Below are 19,220 nucleotides of genomic sequence, written 5' to 3' on the forward strand. Positions count from 1 at the left end.
GTGACTGTAATGAGGGGACTCAGGTATTCCGACAGCATCTTTTGTATTACTCCCAGTTTGTCAGGATAGATCGAACATAATTCGTAAAGCAGCAGGTGAGCCTCAATTTGTGAAGAGCAAACAACGTATTGATTCAATTGTAGATGATGCTCCATAACCACAGTCTTTCAGGTGTGTTCTACTGCACTAAATGTTCAATCTTCTCCCTCCTTTTGTTCCTTATTACTTGATGTGTTTACTCTCTGCTGTTTTTGTTTGAGCTAGGCTGTCACTTTTTATTTCCAGATCATTCAAGCGTGGGGGGAAATGTTCATATTCGAACTGTAATGACCTGTTCAGTTTCAAAATATACAGTAGACTATCTGAAGTAGTTTGTCTCCTGATCCAGCAGAGGGGGCTGACTATCAGCTTGACCCATCACATGCCCTCTTTACTGACTTACTCTACTGACAGGTGATGTTACGTTGGTTTGCTACGAAAATAGAGGACGCTATGATCCAGACAGCAAAGAAACTGAAAAGTGGTTGTGGAAATTCTACACGTTAGATGCCAAAGTAAAGAAAATGGTAAAATTGTTGTAAACATTGTAAGAAATCCTTTGGTTCAATATGAAAATTAGAATTACATTATGAAACTGTAATGGGGGTTTTTCTGCAATGGCCCGAGTTCGAATCCGGCTTGTGGCCCATTGCTGCATGTCACTCCCCCTACACGCTTAATACGGTTCTATCCAAATAAAGGCAAAAGCCCAAAAGTCTTTTTAAGCAGCCTCACAGTACACAGAGCAATGTAGAAGCAACAATGGGGCAGATTGTGAACTTGTAAAGTGACCACAGTATGAACTGTGATGGAAGCAGAGAGGGGTGATGGAAACCGAGGGCAGCATAACACCAGAGAGCACAAGGCAGGCCGGCACAGCCCAGCACAACAGCGCTGTCAGCAGCCCGGCAGGAGAGACGCTGCATGGTGAGTTAGGATTTCATAACAGCTCTATGATCAAGATGCCAAAGTGCAGCCTACTTCCTCTGACTCTGTGGAGATACGATGTTTCCTCGACAGAGATGATGATTAAAGACGTTTTTCAAGGTAAAACATGACTTTCATGTACAGAAGTGAGGTTAGGAGCAGCTGAGCTGAGAGCGAATTACATATTTCTCCTTTCTGTAGATAAGGTATAATGGAAATATATAAGAAGCTATATAGTGTCTAAAAACAATAACTATAATCAACCAATATTTATAACTAATATTATTAGTTTTACCAACTAGCTTCTAGGCAGTGTATCTCTGTGTGAGAGGACCCAAGGCCCCTTCAGATGTAGACTGACAGCTTAACGGAGCGATGTGTTAAAAATGAAATGTAAATAGTGAGTAGTCAGATGTAGTTTGACTGACATGTAACTGTCATTAGTTTGATGGATGATAAGCTAAGCGAATCAAATAGAAGCGAGAATCAGGGATGATAACTGGTTTATTTTCTGTGGAGGATGCTAATGTCACACTAAATAATGTTACGATGACACAAGGATAACTGATGTTGACGATTTGTTTACATATTTCCACAATTTATTATGAGTTCATGGCCTCGAACTTTGAGACGCTCATGACATGACTCTGTTTTGATTTAAGAAATCAAAGAGATTTTCACAATTCGATGGCATGAGAGAAATCCACAGTACAGTTGATGGCCCCTCAGACATTTTATATATAAGCTGCTCTTTAAGGCTCATCATTTGTAGACAGTGCCTTTAACGACAATGCAGACAATAGGAACATTTTAAAAGGTGATTTATCAAATTATACTGTGAAATGAAAACAACTAACAGACCAGGAACGGAAATGTCAACAGCTTTATGAATAATGTAGATTTTTCTGGTTGCTATTTCCAGCAAGAAGCCAGAAGCAAAAAAAACATACATCAAGCAGAACATAAATCATCAAAACAATAAAAGCTACAGCTGAAAAAAAGAGCCCTTGTCGACTGGAAACTGACTGAGCAACCGAAATGGTGACATTAATCTTTCAGGTTTGATATTAAGCATTTAAAAGAAACATATAGTTTACACAAATTGTTGCATGCACTGCTACAGCATGTTGACTTTGCGGGCTCTTGCAGAGATGGCAGGATCGGTGGTACAAAATCGGCATTTAAGTGAAAAAAGTAATTTTGTATGCGTTTTGTCTATGTACTGTAAAATTGTCACGAAGAGAAGGGCCGGGTCGGCCATTAACCCGCGGCCGCTGCAGAAAACTCAAGCCTCAAAACGATAAAATCAATTTATAATTACATATTTGTAAATTTGGTTTTCACACACACAAAGCTGGGGGACTCACAGATTAAAGAAGCTGATAGCAGGTGATTTCTTGACTTTTGGCAATGTCCCAGAGGCCTCCCTCATTTCCTCACTAACTACACCCTATCTAACAGAGACTTAATGGTTTAATGATAAGTAGTAAGAGTAAAGTACATGTTTAACACTTAATATCATCGTATTATGCATCATTAGTGAAAACTGTTATAAATAATGCATTTTAGGATTGTTAGTAGAAATGCTAACATGTCAGTAGTATAAAAAAGCTTTTAATACATTTGCATGTGTAAATATATATATTAACATTGTCATTATGGTTTATTGAGTGCTGATTGATGGGCAAATGTACCATTTGTACCATTAGAGTTAAATCTGCACAATAATGTGAGATAAAGGGTCGGAATATATTTTTTGAAGCCACTGCACATCAGCGTATATTGTTAGACTCAGAAAACATCAAGATCAGGCTGCTCTATCTCCAGAGTGCGTATCTTTTTTCCTTTAGCATTACTATTCAAAGACTGCAACCCCCAGACAACAATTTTAATCTACTTGCTGGAAAAATTAAATGAGCAATTTTTGCTAAATGGTGCATAATTTCACTGTTCATTGCAATGACACATTTAAAACATCACATATTTGTCTCAGAATATAAGTTATTTAGGTTGTTTTAGTTGGTTTCTAGCTCAAGAGGATCAGTAACTGGTGGTTAGGGATTATTTACCCATCATCAAATCACTTGAGGTAATAAACAGACATATACTCTGTCCCTGATGGAGAAATTCTGGCCAGCAGCTTGTGAGATTAATGAAGATTGGGAAATAACACCAGCCATCAACTTTTCCATTATATTTTACTGTATCAGTCCCTCTGTGTTTTCCTAAATGTTGCGAGTTGCAGAGTTCAGAGACACTAAAAACAGCAACAACCACAACCACCTGAGACACCCAACAGTCGAAATGCAATTACCACAATGTTCCTAGTCTTGCAGCCAGATGGGTAAATGGTATTTTATTATGTATAATTATAATTATATATAATGGTATTTTTTTTAAAAAGCACATAAAGATGAGACAATGTCTAAATTTAAACTGATGAGAGACTAAGACGGATGAGAGACAGTATGGAAACTCAATGCTGACAAGGAGACAGTGTGCAGGCTCCAAAAACTCATCAGTGATCTTAAATAAATGTCGTACAACACTGTTGTGCTACACTGTGTTTGGCATTATGGACACACGTGGAGCTATGATTCACAGCCAGGGGGCGTTCGTTGTAAATTGCACTGAGGCTGAAAATCAGTGAGGTAAATTTTAAATGACATTATAACCTACAGAGACATCAGCATATAAAGCTGTGCACATTAAAGAAAGACAATCATTCTGAACGTTATGGGTTGGGAATGATAAACATGTGGGAGATAAAAAGCAACAAATGCATAACAATAATGATGAATAATGATGAGCACTGAATGTTGTAAACATAATTGTAGAGGAAGAATTCTCCCAAAAGGTTTGAATCTACTTTTAATTGAAGAATAGGTTATTCCAATGCTGCAATTAATGAATAAATATCTCTGTTTTTCATGCAGGCTTTAGAATTGTTCTAGGTTTTGCATTTGATTATATAGCATCCGTAGCAAAATTGTACATGACGTAAATGAGCAGATTTGCAACAGCTTCTTCCCACCGGACTGCTCTCTAAATTTGTATGGAAAAAACAAGCTACTTCTAATCTGGTATTTATTATGCTTATTATTGTGTCTACTTTACCTTTAAAGCAGTATTCATTATGCCTGTTATTATATTTGTATTATTTAAAATCATTTCAACTAAATTGCACTTACTGATTATCACACTGATCTTAAAGTCTGCTGCTTTTTTTTATTGGGCGCACTGTTCCTGAAAAAAACAATTTTGCTCTATGTGTTTCACAGTTATGGCTGGAATGACATAAACAAACTTGAAGCTTGAACATGAAACTTGTAATCAGCCTGTAACCAACATACCACAGTCTATTACTGCACAGTTCTGTTCGAAGAAGAGGCGACAAGAAAACTGTAGTTCTGCTGCTCCGCTCGTCTTCACATTTATGTTTCTGGTCGTGTTTTTTTACTCTCCCTCATCAAATGTCGCTCACTGAGCCCGTTCTCTGAGGCAGTGCCAGAAGCTGGTATAATTAGCCCTACCTGGTCACCTTGTCATGACCCAGACGAAGAGCCGCTGGGAGTGATCTTAAATTCTAGCTCTGCTAAAAAGGTGAAGGCTTTCATAAAATATTCAAACTACATTTCTAATGATACCAGCGATGACTTGAAAAGGTACAACCGGTGTGTGAGGCCTTTTGAAAAGACCCAGACCAACTTTGATATAGAATAGCTCCTGTGAGGGACGTGATGACATTAAAACAGAAGAGAATGAATCACCTCTGACTTTTCTTTGTTCCCTTTCAATTAAACTGTATTTTCTTGTAGTTCCAATAATTTAAAAACGTGCTCACACAATTACACGTGTATGCTTTGAATAAAACCATTGGTATTCTATGCTTAACATACACACGCACACAAAGTCAAACGCACATCAATGGGGACTCATTTCACACGAGTGACCTACATTTAACTTTCTGACATTTTTAATATCGCAGTCAGACGTGAAGTGAAGGCAGTGAGAGGAGTGCACCCAAACTGCAGTGGGCAGCACTCTGAGCCCAAAAAGTCACATTAAGTAAAGACAAAATTGTATTTTACCACAGCAAGAACACTGCTCAAGACGTCAGTTTCACCGGTGACAAACTGCTCAACAGTAGCAGTAGTAATTACATCATTTAGGATTTTTTTCTCACCATCCAGCAGAAATTTGTTTTTAGCCAGATCTGTACTAGCAGCACTTTAAACACAGATGCACACGTCCCTTTGAGGTCTAATATTGTATATGGTAAGCCTGCTTCATGTTCTTCATGCCTCTTCTCTTTCTTCTCCCTCCCTCCCTCCCTCCCTACCTCCGTCCCTCACTCCCTACCTCTGTCCCTCACTCCATTCTTATGCTCTGTAGCCAACCAAGGATTACACTGGCCTTTATTGTGTGGCCAGTGGACCGTCTGGCTCACGCTGCTTCAGTAAAAGCCCTATCTCCTGGCTGCACAGGATTTCTGGTCAGAGCACAATGGTGCACTCGCTCCAAGAAAAAGCTCTGTTGTGCATTGCATACTATTAAGCACAAGGTATAATGCAACAATCACAAAAACACAGGGTGGCTGTTAAATTGGTCTGTGCATGAAGCTGGAAGCACCTCATAGGGTTTAACTTCTATGATCAAAATCTGAGGCTTAATATTGCCAATGTGTTTATTGTGGGCTGACCTTGATCAGACAGGAAGTCCAGCATGGTCTGGAGCAGGAAGGACAGGTGGCGTACGGACAGGCCAGGGTTGCCCATTCGACGCGAGGCGTATACGAGTTCGTGCAGGAGGCGCATCTGTACTGCAGCCCAGCCTCTGTGAGTCCCTGTGAGAGAGAGAGAGAGAGAGAGAGAGAGAGATTATAACAACTACACTCAGCTTTGACATTGCTGGCATCTAATGTTACACAATTATCAAACCAAATCTGTGCAGAGGCCTCAAAAGAATCTGTAGAATCTGATTCTGTTCATTTATACAGAAAAACCCAAACTCTACCCAATGTAAAATAACTCTTTCAATATCATTTCAAAATCATAAAGTATTGATTCGTATTTGTTCTCTTGATTGACCTGATTTGAAAAGAAATTAGATTTTATCAATCTAGGATATTAATAGTAAAATATTGTTACCTGATCAAATCATTTAATGCTTATAAAAACAATTAAGTTGCAGAAATATTAGTTTGACCAAAATAAAATTATATTCATTATATTAATATTAAATTAATATAGATTTTGTCAAATTCTGTTATTGTTTTAAAACCCACTAATGCCTGCAGTTAAATAACATAATACATATGATACATGACTGGTTCTTATATCAACCTTTGTAAGAAGTCTTCTAATTCCAAAAACAGCTTTACAAAAAACATTACAGTATATTTGTTAGTTTCTATGTCTGCAGTTTAGCACTAATTCGCACAAACTACCAGATGAATTACTTCCAAACTTGGTGGAAAGATGAGGTATGCGTCAGGGAAGAACACTTTAAATATTGGTGTGCGTCCAGTTCAAGGGGCGGAGCCAGGAATATTGTTTCACTTTCTTTAACACTGGTGCAGATCCAGATGAAAATACGGATCTTGTGAATTTAAATGTGGTTTTATTAGGGGATGGTTGGGCCTTGGTGGACGTACTGTATGTGCTTCAAGCATCATTCTAGTTTGGTCGGCTTTTACCATATTGTTATCCTTAATCAAAACTCCGCTCTTTTACAAAAAAATATAATTTTCTATTTTCAAGTTATTTAAGGGTCTATTTTACACAGTTTTTGTCTGATATGATAAATCAAAACAGAACATGGCTGATAACACTGAACATCAATTGATCATGAGGCCTACATTTGTCATATTAAAAAAATATACATTTTGTAATGTTTTAGCTCTAAATTCTACACAAACATTGTTAATTCACCTGCACAATTATTCAACAAGTTTACAACAAGTGTGTGACCGACCTTCATAAGTTTCAATTTGGCATTCTCATAATGCTTCTCTCATAATTAGATCAAGCTCAAGTGTTTTCACTGGAGCCATCTCTTAAAACTGATCTATCCCCACTGCAGACAATCACATCATGTGCTCCGCTGTGGTGCTACCCTAGCCTGTGTTGTTTGCTCTGCAAAGCACTGCAAGACGTCTTAATAGCCTGAAACCCACTGTTACATAAGACCCTCAACCCCCGAAAGAGATCCCCTGCTCCACTCCCAGCTGTCGACTGTTGACTCACTGAGTGGGAAAGGAAACTAAAGGAAAGATGTGCTCAGGAGGCCGCGGGGGATGGAGGAAGGGATGGAGGAAGGATATTTTGTAAACATTCTGATGTTTCCACAGCTTAAATACCACTTCCAATAACATCAAATCATGCAGGCCATGCTTTTCACTTATCAGCTGTGGTAATTATTCATCCTGACTTCTTCTGCATTCTGGACAAACTGTAAATGCAATACCTTTATTGGGAAAATGCACCCACTAAGCAGGCTAAAAATAGCTGACTTCCACAAGTCTGCCAAAACCAGCACTTATCTGGAGGACAGTAATCCAGAGGACACTTTGGATTTTCCGAGGATGTTGCTTTGCTCTAACATGTAGAAATTAATTTGTGGTGTTTTCAGACCTGAGCTGGAGGGGTCTGGCAATCCAGTTAACACACACTAGACACTAGAATGGCATAACGCAGCAAAGGCCCAAAAGTCCAATAAATGTGGTCAAGCTGCACCAAAATGCATACACTAAGAGATATCTATCTTCTAAATATAAAAAATATATTAAATTATTCAATGTGCGATTTGGACATGTCTGAATGAAAATGTGTTCTAACATAGCTCTAACAATATTTTTTTTTTTGCACCCCCTAATCTGGATACTTAACGAAATTTTACAGGTCCTTCCTCATCCATCCACTCTTCCACCAAGTTTTGTGGTAATCCCTCCAGTAGTTACCTTCTTGGCAGAGATAGTAAGTGTGTTGTCCAGTCCGAGAGGTCACACTGTCAGGCTAAACCTGAGGTCTGTACCTTCAGACTGCCTCTGATGGAAAATATTCAAACATGCGGGCTGATGAGATATAACAAACTGCCACTTTTCTCCTTGAGAATACACTAATTCATGTTTCTTTTAAGGACAGGGCTCTACATAAGAGGGAGATAAAGACAGAAGGAAAGATTCCTGATTTCTAATAGGCGAGTAGTGAAAAAGGACCTTTGAGACTCTTACAAAGTGATTTGTTCCACTGTATCTCAGAGCAAAGCAGCCATTTTGGAATGCACCAGTGATCCCCATTTTACTTTCTCACTTGAACTCGCCTCTTCAGCTTATTGCTGATAAACTCACACCTGATCCTCTCACCCAGGGGACTTACTGTGCAGCAATCACTCCCTGCTTTCCAATCAGCCCTGCGGCTACTGTCCTGGGATAAGATGCCTGGGCCTCACTTGGGAGAGCAATGTTATTTTCTATATACAGCTGAAGTCTTTCGGAATGGTCTCCCCGTTCAGCCAGTTTTGTGTTTGGCTTTATTATTTATCATTTTTACCTGTTTCTCAGTTTTTTGGTCTGCAGGATTACTCAAAAATTACTGAACCAATTTCCATGAAGTTTGGTGATGGGATGGGGCATGGCCAAAGGTAGAACCTCATGAAATTTGGCATGGATCTGTATAGATGGGCAGATCAAGAAATGTTTTTTCTCTGTCTTTATAGCAGGAGGAGAAAGGGCGCTGGCCTTGGTGGGGGGGTGCACTTTCCAAGGGTTTTTCTTCTGTTTTCATTGTTGTCTGTGTTTGTGTTTGTCTGTTAGCAGAACTCTGCAGAAAAATATGAACCAATTTTATTGAAAGTTGGTGGGGAATGGGCAAAGGAGGAACCAATTAACTTTTGGAATGCATTCCATTAAAAAAGCAAGGTAGGGTATTTTTCGATATTTTTGTGAAAATCTCAAGAAATAATGAGGAGAACCTATAAAAAAAAAAACACCCATACCCAGAGGAATGATATCTATGAGTGTGTGCAATTTGTTGCAGCTTGACTAAATTAAAAGGGACGGTTGGGTCTTGGCAGTAATATGCACTCTACTGAGTGCAATTCTAGTTGTATGAGAAATTAGAGGTGAAGTGTCCCCAGTGTCTGTGAAAAACATCTGAAATGTTGACTTTAAAAAGTGGCAAAAATCTATTAATGGGATGGGAGCGTTGGAAATTATTGTTGTCTAATGTCTAACTTTAAATCATCACGTGATCAACAATGGGTGAGAGAACATTAATCCAGTTTTCGCTGCTCTGCACTGCCTTCCTGTAACATTTACAATTGATTTTATGATCCTCCTCCTCATATAAAAAGCGCTTAATGGGTTAGACACAAGTTAAATTGCTAAGTCCCTTCATGACATTCACACTTTAACCTATTAAAAGGTACTTTACTTTAAAAATAACTCTCAGAAGTGCCTTGAAAATGTTGCTTGTATAAAATAAAATCACTTCTTCAAATCAATCGCTTTGCTAAAAGTACCGCAAGAAACCACAAAAACAGCACTAATGTGCTATGATTTAGCTTCAATTTCCTATGTACAAATGAGGCAAAACTGCAATGTAACGTTATCTGTTGGTTGCAGAAGCTGAAATGAACTCATTGCTGCGCCTGTGGTTAAAATTAATGTCTTGTTTGGGGGAAAAAAATATATCATGAAGAGTGCTTCAGAGGCCAAGATACAGAATCCTTATACAACTTTTACCAAGAATCCTGCATGTTTCACTACCCATAATACAACTTGATAAGGTCATTCACACCTCTTAGTTTATGACATATTAAAATCTCAATCAGAAACAGGTTTATTATCTACATAACATTTTTTACTTTTTGTATGATGGGAAAATCATAATAGCAGTAAAAGACAGATATTTAATATAGTAAGTGCTATTGGTGTAATGTCTCCCAAACATCATTTTAATCAACCTTTCAGTTTAAGTGCAACAACCCTCCAACAACCTGCAGCTTGTATTTAATGAGTTTACAAAGGAAACAAGGCCAAAGATTTACAGCATTTCAAAGAAAAATTATCTCACAGTGTCTCTTGAATACCGAAATAAAAAGAGGAAATATGGACATCCCTGAGCGCTTTCCTTTTTTTTTGGTTAGCTGCGAGCACTGTCTTTTGTGTTGCCAAGGCCGCATGGCTGCAATGAGCGGGGGTCAAGAGTCTGTCGAACTGAGATGCTTCTGATAAGGACCTTACCAAAGAGTCTACAGAAGCTCGGGTCAGGTCTCAGCTGTGGCTCTGTTTGAGCGAAGTGGTGGCTTGAATGCAGAACAGCCTGAAGGAGCACTCTTGAAAAGACAGCAAAGCTTGAGGTGGAATGAAGCCACGCTATTCATCTCGTGTATCCATCAAATATGTGTTTACACCACTGCCACCCACAGCTTTCATTTTGAAAAAGATCCCCTCACTGAGATTTACTCACTGACATAAAATCTGCACTGCTTGACTCGTGGCGCTTTGAAAAAAATGAATGAATCCAACTATGATGGAATGAGTTCAATCTCTGTTTGTTTGTTTTTTCCTCAGACTGAGACTTCTTCTTTATTGCCTCTGTTGAATGTGCAGATGTTGTTTGCTTTCTATGTTAGACCCTCAAGTTTGGACCTCGAATCTCATTTATGGCTCCAATTTACATCAGACAAAGGATAAAAATTCCAGGTTTACTGAAATTGTTATGCACTGAGAATGCTTCAAAATGTGATTAATTTGCTGTTTTACAGAGAAGCAGGGTTTACTCATACAGCCAATAATAGAAGCTTCAACAAAAAACATACCTTCTAGGTCCAAAAGTCTGAGATCACTTTCCCACAGACCCCACTGTACTTTTTCAAGCAATATATATATCATTATATTTCAAGTATTTCAATTTATATGTAGAACTGTTTTTCTTTTCACTTAGAAAATACTGTGTATGTCCTTCCATTGGATTTTACAGTATCAATGAAACACTTGCTGGTAGGAAACTTTATGTCAATGTTTTATGCTAAAGTTCAATATGAAAAATCTTTAATACCTGCATGAGTAAAGTCATATTTTGATAAGAGTGCAGTTATTATATACATATATATTCTTATTTCAAAAAACATATGATCAGAAATATATTAAACCTTAAATAAGCCGGGACGTCTCTAACACGCAAGAGCTGAAAGAATTGGTTGATTATCATTATTATTTTGTTCCTCAGAAAATTAATCAGCCTAACCCTATATATAACCCTTTGATAATCACTATCTAGTTTAAGTCAATTACCAAGCAGAAACATCAAATACTCTCCAGTTTCACATTTAAAATGTGAACGGGATTTATACTTTATATTTTCATCTAATTTTACTGTGTACGTTCTGTAGAGCAGAATCATATAATAACAGATAATGATTGGTTGTAGAGCTGCTTTTCTACAATTGAAACTAACAAAAAGAAAACATACACATGTTATACGCATACACATAGAAGACAGGGATGAAGATGTCAAGAGAGCTTTTAGAGATAAGAGCTGACACCTGATGATGTGCTGAAAACAAAAGCAGGTGACCAAATGCATAAGTTACATCCTGCCTCCTCCTCCTCCTCCTTTGCCACCCCTCGCCTGAACACTACTAAAGCAAACTCCAGAGCGTCAGGACACAATTATGCGTACCTCTTCCGGAGGTCATGTTGGAAAACTGCGTAAACTGCAGCCCTGAAACCTACTGTATCCAATGTGAATATGAATCACTTGGAGATTATGCATCTTGAACAAACTAAGAAGCAATTTATTACTCTAAAGTTTCAAATAATCCCCCAAATAATTTATTCTACTACCTCCAAGTGTCCAGGCCTACCTTTGCTGAAATCCTTGGGGTCAAGTGAAAGGCTGTATCCGGGCAGAGTCTCCAGCAGCAGCTTGTAGCAGGCCCTCCAGCCAGGTTCTGGGATGGTGGGAGCCACGCACTGCATCGCTGCAACGCGCTTGAAAAAGGCTGACTTGCGATGGAAACCAATCAGTTCGTAGAGCTCGGACAGGATGCTGTAACGCTGGATCTTCTCCTCCTCCGATAACTGAAGTAACAGAAATGGTGTGAAACTAAACCACATTATACAATAAAAAAGTGTATTTTTCTTATTGTTACTAAGCTTGAATGTTTGTGATTTGTTCTGCACAGTGACCTATGAGCGGAGTTCACTAGAAGACTGTTTTCACATTCAGCTGCTGAAGCAGGAAGGTCTCTCTATCCTCTGAGTTCAAGATGTGTTTGTATGAGAGGAGTTTGTGTTTGTTTGGGCAATATATAGAATATATATCAGGACTGAGGAGTAAATCTTTTTGCAGAAAAGATTCTGAAAAAGTAATTAAATTTTTACAGACACGGTTTACTATATTATATTATATTATGGTTAATCTAAGAAGAGTATTTTGAAATGAAATTTGTCTGCTCCGTATATAAAGATGGATGACACGTCTCCATTTCTTCGCACTATCCAGAAATGAAGCCAAAATATTCCAGATACAAACGCACATTTAGTGCCAGAATCTGCCCATTACAGATTTATTGCTGGAGCCACAGTAGCAGGGTCCTGTCGACATGCTCTCCACCAATCATGAGTCAGTCTCAGTTTATGACGTTTTCATATAATCAAATAACTCATTTAAACCAAAGTTCCCAGAGAAATAAATCACTGACCAAAAATGGGTGGAATAAGAACTACAGTGAATAACAGAGATCATCTTTTTATTTGATTTGATGTGTACTTTGACTTTTTTTATCCATGTCCCATTCATTAACATGGAGGAGGCAGGAGAAATGACTCACACTGAAGGCAGCCACCAGGTAATGATCTAGACGCTTTGGCTTCACTTTTGGGGGAGCTGTCAAGTCACCTATCTTTATATACAGTCTCTGGACTGAACCATCAAAAATATACGTTTATAAGTTCAGTATATTGAGATATAAAACCTGAGAGAAAGAGGCAACAACTTTAGTTAAAGGGCAAAGCTGGAGGTGATTCTGTTGTCTGCATCGGTCACATAAAGAAACAAGACGTTTATCACTTAGGGGGAAAACATTCATTCATTCTATAAAAGAAAAAGAATAGATAAAGACGAATGTTCAGCTTTAATGATAAAGAGCTATGACAAAAGATAATAGGATACAAATGGGACTGGTCAGTTCTGTGTTAGTGTCCCTTCCTCTTAATAGAAAGATATCCTGCAGCCACACTGAATCAGATGCACTACACTCTACTGTGGACTCCCTGTGGACGTATGAATCACCCCGTGGAAAAGCTTGTGATTTTTCAGTCAGATAGCATACCTGTCCCAGGTTGATGTAAACAGCGTTCTGCAGGAACTCGGAGGCCTCCCTCGCCCTCTTCTGAATAGCAAGCACCCGCACCGCTTTCACGCAGGCCTCCAGCTCGATCACGCCTGCGTTCTTATACTGCGGGAGATAACAGGAAGGGGCATGGGGGCGGTGGAGGGGAGATAATTACTCAATGAGGGTCACCGTGACTTCTGCAACCCACCTTATAATCAGAGGGAGTGTTTCTTCATTAACATATGACCGCCCTCATCAGTCGCGGCGCACACAGAGATGACAAACAAGCGAGATAACTCCGGTCCCCTGTCGCCCCGCTCGTTTTTCAGGGATTCCCAGCCGGAAAACCGGAGCCGCCGATGCCTTCATGTCAAGCCAAAGCTCATATTTTATCACGCCGTCCCTCAACTTCCCTCCACTTCAAATCTCATTAAAATTCAATTAATATCTGAATGGCTATGTGTTGAGACCTAATTTAATTCTGAATAAACTAGTTACAGGTAAAAGGGCTGAGGGAGGTCAGTGCAAAAAGGCAATTATAATAATGAAGATAAAGCACAGGACTGCTTATGAATAGTGTGGGACCATAATGAGCCTATTCAGCTTTCCCTAAGCTATGAGGATACTTTAATGCTATTCTTTGTGACTTTGTACAAGAACAGCAGTCACTACGTATATATTATGCCATGAACAGATATGTTACACTTACTAATTTGTCTGCTTTTTAACAGATTATCATCACTGACTGATTTCCTTATTGCATATGCGCTTTGCTCATTTGTAACTCTTGTCCCCATGTATCGTTCAGTAATAAACAGGTGCCGTCAGAATATACTGGTCCAATGTCTCCAGCACTGTCACTGCCTTTAAACTTCATCAAACCAGATCAAATACTGCCCCCTGGTGAGAGGGATAAATACTACTAGATGGACGTGTAGCCACATCTCTTCCCATGAGTGGTGGCTTAGTGCGAACGCAACCTGGTCATAAACACTGCCATATATGACCATGTCTTAGGATTCAAGACTGTTTTGTTCATTTTCAAAGCCCTGGATCTTCAGGTTCGATGGTGTCAACCGAGGTCACAAGAGACACGTCTCCATCAGAGAGCCACAGCAGCCAAAAATCCCCAGTAGAACTCTGATGTCTGCTGATCACAGCTTGTTGCTCATGAACAAAGGGATAGTTCACTGAAAAATGCACTCATTATCTACTCACCACTATGCCAGTGGAGGTGTTTTGTGGACTCAAACACTTCACACTTCACTCACCCCTCCATCAGCATAGTGGTGAGTAGATAAAGAGTGAATTTTAATTTTTGAATGAAATATCCCTTTAAGAGTGAATCATTGTGTCTAAGTTTGTGGCTCCTGCAGACGTCCAGAGCTTTGTTTAGTGTAAAATAACAAGACTTATTTTTGATATTTTTGTTATGGATCCATCAAAAGACCAAAAACAACTGAAGGTGGAAATCTTGACGTCATTGTCATCAGGTATTCTGTATTCTCAGATAGACAGACACACACAGAATGCATGAGTAGCTTTTTCACACTGATGCTGTCCAATATATGATCGAGGGTTATTCATCATTATATATAATAAATAATAATGTTATTTATTAAATTAAAGGGACCTGGACTGGGTATGTGGTACAAAATGGATTGATCAAAAAAGAAAAATCACTGATTATTCAATTATTCGTTCTTATTTTTAGAAAACAATTGTTACTTTTGAGACAATAAACAACTGAGCTGATACTTGAAAAATGCAATATAAATTTAAATCACAACAGACCTTAACTTATTGAAAGCATTATCAACAGTCAAACACTAAATAAGAATTTGGACAACACTGAGATATGACTGATATACTGAGCTAATACTAACACTAGAATATATTCTATATAAGTATTTGTATTGGTAGAAATTTTGATTTTACGGTTCTGCAGGTTGAGGTCTGTACCTTTCCATAGTAGGAGATGGCCTCTTTGTATTTCTCGATAATGTCCTCCTGACTCAGGCAGTTCTTCGTTCGTCCAATCTCAGCGCTGGTGTCTGCACTAATGCCATTGGCTGTGAGGGCACCTACACCCAAAACAGGTTGGAATATGATTAGAAAGATGCTGGGAGGAACATCCATCAATCTGTTCCATTAGAAAAGGAAATGAAAGGACAGGAAGAAGGGGAACCTGTAAAGGCATGACATGACCACCGCCACATGTATATTGATACATGTTTTACTGTAAATAAGAGCCAGATATTCAGCGTTCAAATGTTGAACCACACTCCCTTACACCAGTAACAAGTGATATCATGAATATTCTGAGGCCTTTGGAGTCTCAGTGAGAATTACACTCACACCTCAAATGTTTAAAAAGCAATTGCAAGGAGCATCTCTGGGCCAAATCTGCTTGGACTACATACAGCAATTGAGAGTAAGTCACCAACGGGCCTGTGCCCAGAGACCCTGTGGTGCTGTCACTATGATAAACGTGTGAATAACGAGATGCTGTGTTGCACCGTTTCTTGGCCAAATTGCTCATTAAACATGATGAAAAGAAAGCACTTCACACAATATTTGCACAGAACAAGATAAAGTACAGGTTTTGAGACAGTGAAGTGACAGAATATAAATACATTATTTGATTTATTTTTCTAGGCTATGATAGTGAGAGGTTGGGCAGCAGTGAGCATTTATCAAGTAAAAAATCAACGTGTGCTCCACTGCTAACAGACTCACACCAGCTGGTTCTTTTACAGACAAACAAACTTAGGTTTTAAGAGGTTAATATTCTAGATACATATTCACATTTTTGTGTGATATGGTTTAGTGATTTTTGTGTGATAATCAAAAGCAATATGTGAGTTGTTAGAATAATGGGGGCTCAATAAATTGAGCATGGAAGTGGAACTGAGAGAAAAGGTTTGGTCTTCGATCATGTAGTCATGTGATACTGGACACCAAAACTGTGGCTGTGAGAAACAGTGGGGGCATGAGAATCAAAAAGGTGATTTTAAACCAACAAAGGAGAACAAAACATCAGCTGATTTTCAAAATAAAGACTCTGACGGTGTACGATGACAAAAAAAAACACAGGGTTAATGCGAGCACAAGCAAACGGGCAGTGTTGTCTACGAGAGCGAAGTTAGTTACCATACCTGGGTCAATGAGAACCTCCTGAGCGCCTACAGACAAAGAGAAAGAATGCAGATTCATTCCATGACGGAAGGCGCAATGTTAGCAGTGTTAGTCTGCGCAATGGCTGCTGCTGCTGCTGCTCATCTATAAAATACACTAATCAATGAGCAGCGATAAACTCTCAGCATGCAAATTAGTTCACCGAAACAAATTTGGACTAAATTTAAAAACTAAAACATATATATTTCAAATGATCATTTGTTATTTAAAATTTGGATAAGGGTTATTTCTTGTGCAATTAATTTGCTTAGGTTAAAAAAAGAAAATTTAAAAAAGAAATGATAATCTGACTTATATTGAGTAATTTCTGACTAAATATAAGTACTTTTTGAAAGAAAAATACCAAAAATAAGGTTTGGATTTCTAAAATAAATATTAGTTTGCTTTTCCTTATTTCATAGCTTTGCAAATCAGTACAACATTTTTAATATACTAACTAAATGATTGAAAAATGATCATCATTAGTAACAAACATTACATATACACACACACACACACATACATATATTCATGCTAAAGACAGTGTTAATAAAACACCATGTTATTAACAGATTAAACACAGATCAATTTGAATTAAATTTGAATAAGTGTCATCAGGGTAAATTAGAGAAGCAGCTTAGCAGAGAAAAGTTTAGCGTTGTTGGAGTTGACAGTTAGCAGTTAGCGACACTCTGACTCCGTCACAGAAAACAGATGTTTAACAGTCGTCCCATCCACTCCTCTGTTTCCATCAGTCCACTTACAGAGCGCTGTGCTCACCTGGTCTGTGGCGTTTGCCGGCATCTGCTGGCTGAGAGACACTTGGCTTGCGTCCTACTTTCTTCCCTGCTGTGCCTCCAGGGTAGTGGAATATCACAGACGCCGAGCACAAACCCTCCAACGCAGCTGCAGACGAAAACACAGCAATAATGAAAGGATTTTTAATCTCTCCTTTGTTCTTTCCATTTTTGTTTCCTAGATATTACACCTTCAAGAGTGTCTGAAGGTCCGTCTGTGATCCAGATGTTTGCACTGCCTATTGTTTGCTTCAACAACAAAACAAAAAAAAGACTCTACAGCTGCAGTCACTGCACATCAGATGTGATTAGAGCAAATTAAAAACAGACAGTTAGATGGAAAGTGCCGACACAAACAACAGCCTGACCAGTATCATTGGTTATTGTTCTCATATCACAAATAAATCTGTATTGGTGTATAGGTCAGAGGATAAAGTAATCTCTATGAACACCTTCTGCATGGGAATATGTACAATCTGTAGGCAAGCGACAGGATTTTGGGGCAGGAAGCCTTTGGGTTTCTGTTTGTACTACAGACCAATCATGTTTGAGCAGGCTTTGGTTGCCCACTGGCAAACAGTCCTTGTGGAGAGTGAAAGAGTCAGAACACATGGAGTGAAATGCATCTGCTATCAGCTTTTTATCTGCATTCATATGCAGATAGCTGATATTAGGGCTTAGCCAAATTGTCGCCTGGACCTAAAACACTTATTCAAATCACTGTTGTCTGTGTTTTGTGTGGAGAAACGTTTGACTTGTGTGATAAAAGGAACTAGACAGACTGTTAACATTGTACAGCAAACGCAAAACTGAGTCTTGGCCCAGACATCCATTGTCTACACTGAAATATTGGCTGATACCACCAGAGGCTAGATTGGATGATAAGTGACCAGAATTTGCAGCATTAAAATGCAAAAATGTGTTTGTTACAGTGTTTTCTTTCTATACTGCATGTTTATCTTTTAACAGTTCAGTCTCCTGCTTGGTATCTTGATCACAATTTTCTAAAAAAATTGTTTTTGTGTCGTACATTTTAATGTAACAAGTGAAGATTTGTTCCAAAGTGAAGAGGTTCCCTCAAGGCGTTCTTGAGATATCATGTTCACAAGAATGGTCGGGACGGATGGATGCACGGACATGTGGAATAACAGACGGACGGACGGACAACCCGAAAACATAATGCCTCCAGCCACTGGTTGTTGCCAGCTTGGCGGCATTAAAAACTCTCAAATGTCAATTTTAGTTCTGGTCTCAAAAGTCCAGTATTGGTCAGACTCCATCTGAAACAAATTACAGACACATCAGCCAACAGTGCTGTTATGTGGCCCCATAGAACATTTCATACCATAACACATCAACATCAGCAAATAAACAGGCTGTGGTCTTGCCATCCACCAGACTTACCACCCAGCCAGAGGAAGTCATTAACCCCTCTGAGCAGCTCCACAGCCATGTGGTAGTGGACCAGGGCGTCCTGCAGCATTCCCGCCTGGAGACACAGGTCCCCGACATGCTTCCTCATCCGTCCCTGGCAACGCTTCTTATAATGCCTGGGGGAAAGCAGCAGGAAAGAAAAACACTTTTTTTCAGACAACAGCAGGGTGAATAAAGTCGTACGACTTATTGAATAACAAGTGAATTTGGCCTTTTTTTTTCTTTTCATATACTGGAGATCTCAAAACAGCTCTGCAATTCTAATATTGTCCATTCTTACGTCAGCATGTTGCCAGGACTGGAGACTTAATGTGAATCTTATCAGTCAGCTACAGAGGGAATGCGTGGGGTGAGGAAGCACAAGCAAAGGAGAGCAGCAACACGAGGCAAGAGACTGAGCCGACACACAATAACACTCAGGATTGAGCAGGTTCACAGGGACACGGGGGATTTTGAGGAAAAGTACGACCCCATTGACATCTGACAGACATCTGAGCTTTC

General features: G+C 39.0%; 1 protein-coding gene across 4 annotated transcripts in view; it reads right to left on the reverse strand.

The window, feature by feature from the left end:
• trappc9 (trafficking protein particle complex subunit 9) overlaps nucleotides 1-19,220 on the reverse strand; it is a 185,894-nt gene that overhangs the window by 162,977 nt on the left and 3,697 nt on the right. For 2 of the 4 annotated variants that reach the window (XM_020090866.2, XM_069516451.1), the window contains 7 exons: nucleotides 18,690-18,835; nucleotides 17,269-17,394; nucleotides 16,470-16,496; nucleotides 15,274-15,395; nucleotides 13,309-13,434; nucleotides 11,839-12,055; nucleotides 5,669-5,812 (listed from right to left, as the gene is read on the reverse strand). In XM_020090866.2, coding sequence (XP_019946425.2) covers nucleotides 5,669-5,812; nucleotides 11,839-12,055; nucleotides 13,309-13,434; nucleotides 15,274-15,395; nucleotides 16,470-16,496; nucleotides 17,269-17,394; nucleotides 18,690-18,835 — 908 coding nt within the window. The remainder of the gene's footprint in view (nucleotides 1-5,668; nucleotides 5,813-11,838; nucleotides 12,056-13,308; nucleotides 13,435-15,273; nucleotides 15,396-16,469; nucleotides 16,497-17,268; nucleotides 17,395-18,689; nucleotides 18,836-19,220) is intronic. The other 2 variants (XM_020090867.2, XM_069516452.1) reach the window with 1 other exon arrangement.

Source organism: Paralichthys olivaceus, chromosome 20 (genome assembly GCF_024713975.1).
Source record: "Paralichthys olivaceus isolate ysfri-2021 chromosome 20, ASM2471397v2, whole genome shotgun sequence".
NCBI lineage: Eukaryota > Metazoa > Chordata > Actinopteri > Pleuronectiformes > Paralichthyidae > Paralichthys > Paralichthys olivaceus.